Source organism: Dermacentor andersoni, chromosome 8, assembly GCF_023375885.2.
Source record: "Dermacentor andersoni chromosome 8, qqDerAnde1_hic_scaffold, whole genome shotgun sequence".
NCBI lineage: Eukaryota > Metazoa > Arthropoda > Arachnida > Ixodida > Ixodidae > Dermacentor > Dermacentor andersoni.
The window spans coordinates 117946855-117958594 of NC_092821.1; the positions used below are offsets into that span (position 1 = coordinate 117946855).

Consider the following 11740-nt stretch of genomic DNA (forward strand, 5'->3'; position numbering starts at 1 on the left):
TTTGGAAATATGTAGGCATAAGATGGGGCCAGCTGGCACCAGCGAGGGGTAATTGGAGATCGCTGGGAAAGGCCTGGGTCCTGCAATGGACATAAATAGGCTGGTGGTGATGATGACGAAAGTGGGCCCCAGGATGATCATGGTAGTGTTCTGACTTGGCAACGATATGAAGCGATTCTGGCCCAGTTCTTCGCGAAGTTTGATGGGACAGTTACCATCACACACAGAGAAGGACCGATAATAGTTGGAAGTAGTGCCAATGTTGTCTGTCCTTTTCACACTCCATCACCGGTCCAGGCAACACTCTACCAATCTTTAACAGGATTGGGCAACACCTTTTCATAAATACACCTCCCGACCAATAACGTCTGAAACGGCGCTGCCCACTCTTTTTACTTGCATCATCATCATGAAAACTTTATTGTAGTTTGGGGCATGCAGGCTCTCGGGGCCCCGTACGACCCCACTGCACTCAAGCATTTATGTTACTTCGGTCCATAACGCTGGCTGCCTGATCAGTAGCCACGGTCTACACGACCGGGTCTCCAGAGCACAGCAGGGTCTCCCAGCTACTACACAGTTTTATCAAGGCATTCCTTACACTCCGCTCCGCACACATTTCGCGCGCACCGGTGGCTGCATAGAATGCATTGATTTCGCTTATCTAACAAGCGCGTCTCCTAGAGACGTTACTGACGTGCTCTCACCTTGGCTGTAAAATGATTACGAAAGCAACTAGATGCACTCCGACGCTCCACTAAATTGGGTTCCTAGCGGACCATGGAACGCTGACCACACGTTTCGCTATGTGCGCTGCGCACAAGCACGTCAGTGTTCCCGGTAGCGCTCTGCTCAGCGGCTGTGCGCAAATTGGTTATGATAGGCCGATCTGCGACGAACTCGGCCGGGAGGAATGCACGCACACAACCCCTACAACTATATTATACAGCTGGGCCATAGAATAAAGAACCGGCGCGGCCCGTATTCTGAAACGTTCGCCTCCCGTGAAACTATCGCTTCGGCCACACCTCCGCCAACAGCGCGTGCTGATTGGCGGTTTTAGCAAAACTGGAAAATGAACAGTGCCATCTAGTAGTTCCGGCCTACGTCATTTTAAGAGGAAGCTTTAACTTGGGTGCTCATATCTAAATACATGTAAAAAGAGAATTCGTTTTTCTCGGCAACCACTGCACCGAATTTGACGAAGTTTGTTGCATTTAAATGAAAACCTTAAAATCTAGTGACTGTTGGTTTCGTATTCTTGATTTATGTCGCCAATTTTTTATTAAAAATTGGCAAAAATCTAGAATTTTCAAAAAGCTAAACTATCAAGTTTACAACTCTGTAACTCAACAACGAAAAACGATAATGCAATTCTGTGAATTGCATATAATAGTATATCGAAAGCGGACAAAATTGATAGGTCGCACATGAATCTAAAAAAATTTAATAGTGTGGAAATACAGCTTTTGCAGAACCCTTGTAAGCAACGTAACAAATTCACGTAAGATGTAAAATGACGCATCGAACTTGGCCGCTTTCAATGATATAATGGATGCCGTTTACAGTACCGCGATATCTGTTCTTCATGCAGAGATAAATTTGTAAACTTCATGCTTCTATTCTTTTCAAATGGTCGAATATTTGAAAATCTTTTTAACACAATTCAGGCCCTAAATCGAAATTCCGCTTGCAACAGTCACTAGAATTTAACTTTCTCAAATGCAACAAATTTCATTAACACTGGTGCAGGGGTCATCTCAGAAAAACGGTTTTACGTTTTACATGTATTTGAATAGACCGCGTCAGTGTTGAAACCGAGCTAAAGCTTCCTCTTAGCGTCATGGTGTCGATGGGTACACACACGTCTTTTGGCGTCTTTTGGCATTCGGTTGGTGGTGGAGCGCAGTAGATAAGATAGGTGGTACCTTATAGTAGCCTTTTTGGTGGCGTCTTACACGCATTGTTTTGCGGCGATATTTGTTGATTAATTTAAAATACAACATTTCACACTTCGTTATTCAATTTATTTTACCCAAAGCGGCCGTAACCAGTACGCAGAACTGAACAGCGGCCACCACACTCGAAAACAACACACCCGAGCCGCTCTGCACTCGCACGGTGCACTCTCCTGCGACGTGAAGCGTTCGACATCACGTATTGGTTTTGCACACTGACGTCACGGGTATGCAATCATGCCTTCCTTTAGATTCAAATGTGTAGGGGGATAGCGCGAACGCAGTCCCCCACTACCAAAAATTGCATGCCCCATCTGCCCCAGTTTGGGGTAGTGGCAGGGGTCAGCACGGGCGCAGTGCAATGCCCGCGCCTCTCCCTGGAGACACCGCCTCGCTGATCACGGTAATCCCGGCACCAGGTAAGTATGCCGAGGGAGGGTCTCGCACGGCCTCCAGACTCCGTTGAGACGGCAAACTCGCCTCGGTTTCGGAGGAGTTGCCAGACAAAAATTACGCCGTTCATTTAAGCAATTTGGTCACTACATTGGTAAAAGTAGGGATACTTTTGATCTCTCCCACGGTCTTTTTTATTGCAGTCTGTCCAAATGCCTAGATAATTGTCAGCAAGTTTATTCACTTGCTTAAAACAGAACGTTTTTGCGACAACGGCAAGCCCTTCTAGCTTCGCGTAGTCGACTAGTGGCGGAGCCGCTTACTACGCTCCAGGACCCTCCTCCAATCTCTCTAGGTTGGACGCATATGACACTTGTGGATGTACGAATAGCGCACTCCGTCATAGGCAAGGACAGACGCACGGCCACAGCTTCCATGCGCACGGCTGTGTGGATATTCTTCTGGCGACAGCCCAACGTATAGTGAGCTAGTATTCTAGTTCACTACAGCCTAACGAAATTGGGCGAACACCTCACTCTTCTACATTAACGTCTTGTTGCAACTACGGCAACGGCGCCGCCGCCGCAAACTGCACAGCTACTCGTCGGAAATCACGATCGGCTAAGTAGCGTACAACTCTTTATCAGTTTCCTCGAGGTGTCACGAACGGCAAGTTCCAAGGTGCGTTTGCCGATTTAATTCTACATGCTTCGAAAATAAAATAATGATGTCATAAAACTGCGCAACCTCGGCGAGTGTGTATGGACGTCCGGACAGTTCATGTCACGTACAGGAGTACTTCGGATCGCGATCGAACCCGGTCGGTATTGAATTTCTCAACCGCGACTGCATGCAATTAACGATGCTTGTGAGAGCGGTACTCTGTCTTTAGATTGGAAACACTCCATTGTTATACCCATTCCTAATCCAGGCAAACCCCCACAGTCCTTGCTAACTTGCAGCCTATATCACTCATGGCTACGATTTGCAAATTAGCAGAGCAGATGGTTCTGAATAGCTTGCAGCATTACATAGAGGCAAACAACTTTCTTCACCCCTTCCAAGTAGGCTTTCGATTACAAACAAATGCACAAGATACCCTACTGTTACATTGTGGGCATATTATTCTTCCTATTAGCACAGCACAAACAAGAACAGTCGTTGGAATAGACATTAGGAAGGCTTATGACACGGTCCCACACCAATCGGTAATTGAAAGCACTGAAAATTTCGGTAAAATAGGCCAATGCCTAAATTTCATAAAATCTTTCTAGTTCAATCGCCATGAGCAAAATCGCAGTAGGAAATACATTATCTCGATCACGAACAAATAACACCGGCCTTCTGAAATGCACCATCCTGTCACTCACTCCTTTTAATTTGGTGATGGTCCGTTTCCCTGCATATCTCGGAGACATCTCGGGCATACATTTTAGTATATACGCAGATGACATAACATTGTGGTCCAACACAGGCTTAACAGGAAAAGAAGAGCACACCCTTCAACAAGGTATTAATGCCATCCGAGACTTGGCATGAATGCTTCACCCCAGAAGTCAGAGTAACTTTTAGTACTGAATGGCCCCAGATAAAGAGCAGAATCAATACACCAATTATTGCCACTCAAACTTTACACCAGCCTATACTACTTAAACCCACTATAAGGGCACTAGCCTTAAATATTGAACAAGGCGTCAAAAGCTAGTACGTGGGTCACTAACATAATCAAAACTGGAAACAAATACTTCATATTATCAAGCACTTTATGTCTCGCCAATCTCGTCTCAAGTAAGCTAAACTTTAGGCAACTCTGCCATGCATTATCATCCCACGCGTGACGTACACATATCCATATCTTATCTTATGCAAAAGCAGCAGTGCGTAATTGAAATCCTGAACAGAGAGTCTACATCTCATTACTGGTCTGCCAATGTAGACAAAAATTCAGCACCTCTACAGCAACAGTAATAGGACAACATATGCACATAGAGCAGGTGCACTTCTCAATTCACATATTCAACTTTCAACAACCTCATATGGACAACATATCGGTCAAGCCATCAGTATGGATAATCAGTAACATCAATCAGTAACATGGATACCTGACATAACTTCAGTCCTACCACTATGGGCTACTCTATCACCAACTGATCCTAAACCAAGTCCGTACCCACTCAACAAAAATACAGCCGCAATACAACATAAGCAAACAGAGCGTCCAGACACTCTAAACATACACACAGACACTTCCAAGCAAAACTGACACAGATACAACAGCAGCATGGCAAATACCTTCACTTGATGCTTGTAAGATATGCATATTACCACCATACGTCACCATTAAAGGGGCAGAACTGGAAAGGATCATTCTGTCGCTTACTCATGTCACCAATGGCATATCCATTTTCCCATGTTACAAACACATATGCATTCACACCAACAGTGGAGTGGCTTTCCTGGAGTGCCAATATCCGCCGTCACACAGCTTGGGCACCCAGGAAATTCAGAAACTCAAGGCCACTCTGTTTCGCTACTACAACGTCAATGTCACCATCGCATGGGTGCCCGGGCATGCTGGAAAACTGCAAGACGAGGAGGCCCACCTGGTGGCATCTGATCAACTCACCTCCATGCGTTAAGCCAGCTGGACCCCTTCTGACTCTGAATATAACCTAAATGAGGACCTGACAGCTATTAAGAGGCAATGCAATGAGCATTCTGCTTGTCTCGTTAATCGCACTCCCCTTCCCAAGTCTTATTCACGCTCTCGGCCAGCCCGCATGAGGCAACTCATGGCTCTTACTAACCTTTCCCCTGCCAAGCCAAATGACACATTTTCTTTCGTGATCAGGGAAACTGTTTGCACTGCCAATTACCGAATACTACTGAACACATCATTTGGTTCTTCCCCAGTTTCAAAAGGAACGACAGGTTCTCGTGGACACCCTCCAAACTAACTTAAGACCCGAGTCGTTTGGGGACCTCCTGATTCTGCCACATCAACCTTAACTAGCTAAAGCAATGTGGGACGCTGCTTTAGATTTTCTCTCCCACTTTCTTATTTTTTGCCTGTTATTCCCATCCCATAAACCACCACAACCCTTTTGCCTTCCTCGAGTGGAGCAACTGCCAATCAAACATGCTTGCCATGTTCGAGCAGCTTCTCTCCAACGAAGCGCAGGTGGACGTTTCTCTCTTCCCCAAAGGACTTATGAATTGACACAAGGCCTCTGGTTTTCCTTTTTGCTTAATGTTTCAAACGTTCAACAGCGCCCTTGAAGTGTGCATTCAGTAAAAAGTAATTGTCGCTGGTTGTGAGCACTTCATACCAATACATAGTATGTGGGTTGGTTTCTAGCTGGTGCACTTCACACCTTGTGCAAGCTGCAGGTAAATTTTTGCTCTCCACAAGGCCGCTGCATGTTTGCTTCCACTGATAAATTAAGGTTTAGCATTGTACAGGCCATATGTAAGTGCAGCGACTTTATCACCTAATAACACTCGGCGCAATATTTTCCTACAGGCCCCTCTGGTTCTTCATCATGTCATTATGTTGGTGGTCACTTATATGCATCATGATGTACTGTCACCACACCTAATGAAGATTTGTTCCTATGGTGTCCTTTGACTATATCATTTGTTTCTAATGGTCCAAGTAAGCAAATGTGTTCAAGCATATGTTAATGCAATTGGATGCATCCTTCAAGGTAAACAGGAATCTGACCAAACAATGCACGTTCGCAACCTTTCAACCACGATTTTTAATTTGCACTAGATGCCTACCCTTGAAGTCTCGGTCACGCACAGACCAGCAACGGAAGCATTCCTGCTCCAGGTCCCGCCTTTGCTCGCAGAAACAACAGGGAGTGACCCGGAACCTCAGCGGACCTACTGCGCCAGCATCACAAACAGTGAGCTGGTCAGCACAGTTCTTCCCCTCTCACATAGCCCCCAAAACAACACCCTCTCACCACACCCACACCCAGCACCCACCCCACATAATTATTTGCCCATACATTGTACTGATATCCAACAGCAAATTCTAGCTGAACTAAAGACCATCAAGAAAGGGAAACAAATGCCTTCCAGAGGAAAACAACAAACTTCGCACGCACATCGCAGAACTATACAACGGTTGTACCACCAGTCAGCAGTCCTCACCGATAAGCACACCCTCATTGCCATCATCTTCGGAAAGTTCTGAATCCATTATTCTCGCAGAATCAGCAAAACCGATAGAAATTGCACAAGTCGAGGAGAAAGTCGATGCACTGCAACAGCAGATGCTAGAAATGCAGCAAAGCATCCAACAACTGGCAAATGTAATCAAAGAAACACGGCTTGCAAAAGATCAGTGACATAAGAAAGTGAAAACACCAGCACAACACGAAGTAGAGCAGGGACACCCTGCCAATCCACACGTAAGTCAGGATGAATAGCAAAACCAACCACAAGAACAAAAACCCACTCCTGGTCAGCAATGGAATTGTCACAGCTGCAAACGCAAGCACAGATAATTGAGAAAGTATGGAAGCAACGCCAAAACGATACCAAGTGTAATCGCACTGCAGGAAACACACACACCCAACCCCAACCAGCTACAACACAGCTACCACCAGGCCTGAGAGCTGCATGACCACACTTTGAGCTAAAATGCTCACAACACACAATAGATGGCAGTGACGTCGATCACAACTTAATTGAGATCCTACTGCTTCAGCAAGGCCGAAGGAGCCTTCTTATACTGAACATCTACAGTTCACTCAAGCAGAAGCAGGTCAAGTTCGACTACTTCATCACCAAAGCGATTGCTATAGCCAAAAACAATAGCCTGCTGATAGCAGGTGACTTCAACGCAGCTCACCAGGCATGGGGCTACACGACAGCCACATCAGAAGGCACTGCACTCCAGCACTGGTACAGCAACACCATCTCGCCATCCTCGCACACTCCACATACCCCACACATCTAGGAAACAGCATCTCCAGAGATATGTGCCCTGACCTTACCCCCACTTAAGAGATACAACACGCCACCTGGCACAACAGGGAAGAAACCCTGGGCAGTGACCACCACATACTTGCCACCACATTGAATGTTACGCATGCATGCCGCCTGATAAAAAAGATAGCACTCACATATTGTACAGCTTTTCACAAAGAGCGAACGGATGACTCCTTAACAGGTATTACAAATCTCCAACAGTGGGTACGAGATCTCCAGCAAGACGTAGACAGATATTCAAAACAGATCACACTAACCACAGACATACTGGCAGTAGACCCGCACTTTCTTCACCTGTGGGAGGCACGTCGATGCCTTGTTAAAAGAGGAAATCGCCAAAAACATAGTTGTAAATTGAAACTACATATAGCAAAACTCATGGTAACCGCGTAATTTTATGCTGGGGAGCTTACCCGTCACAACTGGCGACAACTATGCAACAAGTTGCAGGGCACTCTTAGCACGGCCAAAACATGGTCACTTCTACGACATCTTCTTGACCCCATGCAACGCAGTTGGCCAGCAAACGATGTAACATCTCCTCCACAACCATCTGGGCTCTGATGGCGACATCCTGGAGGAGTTGCAGATGCGGTACATAGGCGATTTCTAACCCATACAGGGACAACCTCCCACGTACAGTGGGGGCAAAACCACGACCTCTACAAGCCAATCACCATCTCTGAGGTGCGACAAGCAATTCATACATTCACATGAAACACCACCCCAGGCAAGGACAAAATAAATAACAAGCTCCTGCGCAATCTGGATGACAGCACCATGCAATCTTTTACTGACATCTTTCAACAAGGTGCGCTACCAGCAGATTGGAAGCATGCGGACATCATACTCATTTCTAAGCCAGGGAAACCTTCCAGCATAGAAAATCTGAGACCAATATCACTGACTTCATGCCTAGGGAAGCTCCTGAAACACGTCATTCTGAACAGACTTCAACCTTAGTTAGAATCCAGCGACTTCTTTCCTGAAACAATTAGCAGATTCCAGCCTCACCTTTCTACTCACAACATCCTTCACCTGAAGGAACAAGTCCTTGAGCACATCTCGCCACACAACACCGGAGCGATCCTAGCACTCGACCTCAAAGATGCATTCGGCAATGTGGCTCACCATACCATCCTTACAAAAGTAAGTCTCACCAACTGTGGTCGTAATACTTAACAATTACATACGAACTTTTCTAAGCAACCGCATGGCCACAATAGACATTGGCTCACTCAAAATCCTGACATTACCTTCCCGCAGTAAAGGAACCCAACAAGGGTCTGGTCTATCACACACCCTTTTCAACATTATGATGAAATTACCTCACAACCAATGCGATATCAGGAATCAGGCATGCAATATACGCCAATGATATCAGTATCTCGACCACCACAGGTTCCAAAGGTGAGAAACAACACACCTTCTTACAAGTGACGGACGTTGTCCAGCAGTATACATAAACAAGTATCTCCAATGCTCCCCTGAGAAGTTGGAGCTATTAGTCGTTCGACAGAAATCTTGAAGAAAACTCAATGAAATACCCCACATCACACTCACCCTCAACGCCAAAGGTACACCCACAGTAAACCACGTCCACGTTCTCGGCCTTCACATATAACAGGATGGCGGAGGCGAATAAACCATCCGTCTCCAGCAGACCACCTTCCAAATCATGCAAATGGTCAGCCGCATCACCACTATACAACACAGACTTGAATAAGACAACATAACACAGCTTGTCCAGGCCCTGATAATCAGCTGCATCACCTAAGCTGTCCTGTATCTGCCCCTCACTAATAAAGACAAAGGTCAAATAGACATACTTCTGCAGAAAGCATACAAGCAAGTGCTTAGCCTATCACGAGAAACAGCCACACTCAAGCTCAAAGCCATGGGAGTACATAACACAATGAGAAATAATAGACGTGCACCTCACAAACCAACAAGAACACCCAGCCCTCACACCAACAGGAAGAATAGTCCTAGTGCACCTAGGCTACCCCAGACAGGGCAAAGGCCATGAACAAGCAATCTATCTGGCCCCCAGCATACGGGAGCACATTAAGGTAGCCACTATCCCCAGAACCATGCACCCAGAACATCATGCCGGTCGTCCCAAACTCACGCAAAGACTGTCTGGAGAAGATACGGCAGTCTCCCTACCACACTATACACAGATGCCACGCAGCACCCCCAAAAAAGCAGCCATGATAGCCAGCATGTTGTCACCTATACCGTTCAAGAGGTAGTCTAGATGACGGTCTGCAATGCCAACGCCCTCGAAGTGGAGGAGACAGCCATCGCCTTGGCCATCACCTCTAGTCTAACCAATGAGCATGTCACCATTATTACTGACTCCCAGGCAGCTTGCCATAGCTATGCGAGAGGCAGAATATCTTCTATCGCCCACTGATTCCTTAAACAAGCCTCCTAATTCCCGGACGTTGAAATAGTATGGACTCCATGACCCGAGTCCCTCCATGGAAATCAGCATGCGCACGCTGTAGCCCAAGCTTGTGCCTCCCAGGTGCCACAAGAGAGGAATACGGCCACATCTATGGGGCCCGTACCTTTACAACACCATGCTAAAACACCACAGATTAAACAGACGATAATACCAACCTCCACACAAGACCCTCTCACGCGAAGATGCTGTAGCATGGCGACAATTACAAACCAACACATACCCCCATTTAAGCAGACCACACACGGTACACCCTACACTATACTCGTACAAATGTCCCCTTTGTAACGACTACACCTCCCTATATCGCATCACATGGCTGTACCCCCACATAAAGGCAGCCCCGAAAATACCCAAGCCCACGCCCGAGCAGTGGGAGGCCGTGCTGACTAGCTCAGGCCCTCGTGACCAGCAGCAACTGGTGTGGCGGGCCTGGGAGACAGCAACAGCCGCAGGAGCCCTGGACTAAGGGCGCCTCCCCACACAAGCAGAAATACATCTGCTTGCCTCTTTTTTTTTGTTTTCAATAAATGTTTTCCTCCTCCTCTTCCTCATACCCTTGAAATATTGGCAAACAGTGACCAAAATATGCAAAACAATGCTTCGTTAACAATTAATGAAACACATGTTAAACTTTCGTGGTTATACGTCAGTGAACTAACGAGTCAACTTATTTTCTGACTCAGTCTCATCCATGAGCCTCAGAGTGAGCCCCAAGAAGTTGCGCTAGCCAGACTCTTGAGACTAAGTTGAACCATATGTCGGAGAACTAACAAGTCAACTCATTCCAACTCGGGTTTGCAATCATCCCCAAGTGTCTCAGAGAAGGACCGATAATAGGCGAAAGTAGTGCTCGTGTTGTCTGTCCTCTTCGCACTTTATCACTGGTCGAGGCAGCATTCTGCCCAAGTTTTCAACAGGATTAGGTGGTTATGAGCAGTGGCTGAGAAGGAAGAAACCCTTAAATTGTACTGGCCGTGTATGTGAAAAGAATAATCAAGACAGTTTTCCAATTGCCCTCCAATGGCATGCAAGGGTGGAACGTCCTAACCAGAATTAACTAGAGTGTCAGTTTGTTGGTTAGTTTTTTGTGCCATGTAGGGGTGTAAAGGGTGAAACTTGGAAGCTCCTACTTAAATGCATCGCAACGGAAAAATTATTTCCTTGGAATTCACTGCTCGCAGTTCGACTTTGTGCACTGCATGCACCATAAAAGAAAAATCTTAAATCTAGTGCTTGTATAGAGCAGGTTTTTTTTATTTAGGACGACAATGTTTTTTTACAAAATTGTTGAAAATTTGAGCACAGTAAAACTGCAGTCCGCAACTGAGAGACTCCTCTCCCGCATTGTCATAGAACTGGATGGCAAACAGGCACCAGAGGTCGAAATCCTCCAGATACTGAGTATGTACCCCTACACTTCAGAGACACGCATCACCCCCTATCTGCAATATCTCGCCAAGACACAACGCTTCGGACTCGTTTGGCCTCTCAAAAGTCGCCTTACACCCACCAGTTCTCAAAGAAAGCCATGCACAACCTTGAAGTCCGCATAATCAGCGTAATGAGGCAGCGATAGTTGTGCTTTCGAAGAGAGTCGCACGCTCATGATAACTGATAGTCTGACTTTGGATTTAACAATGGAGGGGGATAGCGCGAACGCAGTCCCCCACTACCAAAAATTGCATGCCCCATCTGCCCCAGTTTGGGGTAGTGGCAGGGGTCAGCACGAGCGCAGTGCAATGCCCGCGCCTCTCCCTGGAGACACCGCCTCGCTGATCACGGTAATCCCGGCACCAGGTAAGTATGCCGAGGGCCGGTCTCGCACGGCCTCCAGACTCCGTTGGGACGGCAAACTCGTTCCGGTGGGGGATGAGTTGCAGGACGAAAATTGTGCCGTTCACTGAAGAGTTTG

The 11740-nt window shown here is 46.6% G+C and overlaps 1 protein-coding gene and 2 non-coding genes across 10 annotated transcripts in view; all 3 read right to left on the reverse strand.

The window, feature by feature from the left end:
• Nucleotides 1-11740, reverse strand: part of LOC126529160 (uncharacterized) — an 89650-nt gene that overhangs the window by 64472 nt on the left and 13438 nt on the right. For 2 of the 8 annotated variants that reach the window (XM_072289863.1, XM_072289860.1), the window contains exon 1: nucleotides 2099-2447. The exons of 2 other annotated variants lie outside the window; for them this stretch is intronic. In XM_072289863.1, the coding sequence (XP_072145964.1) occupies nucleotides 2099-2154 (56 nt within the window). In that variant the 5' untranslated portion in view covers nucleotides 2155-2447. Of the gene's footprint in view, nucleotides 1-2098; nucleotides 2456-11338; nucleotides 11644-11740 lie in introns of those variants that run through there. 4 more of the 8 variants (XM_072289864.1, XM_072289862.1, XM_072289861.1 and 1 more) reach the window with 4 other exon arrangements.
• Nucleotides 2222-2385, reverse strand: LOC126529513 (U1 spliceosomal RNA). The gene has a single exon (XR_007599251.1). It is a non-coding gene; the product is annotated as a U1 spliceosomal RNA (small nuclear RNA).
• On the reverse strand, nucleotides 11470-11633 carry LOC126529488 (U1 spliceosomal RNA). The gene has a single exon (XR_007599231.1). It is a non-coding gene; the product is annotated as a U1 spliceosomal RNA (small nuclear RNA).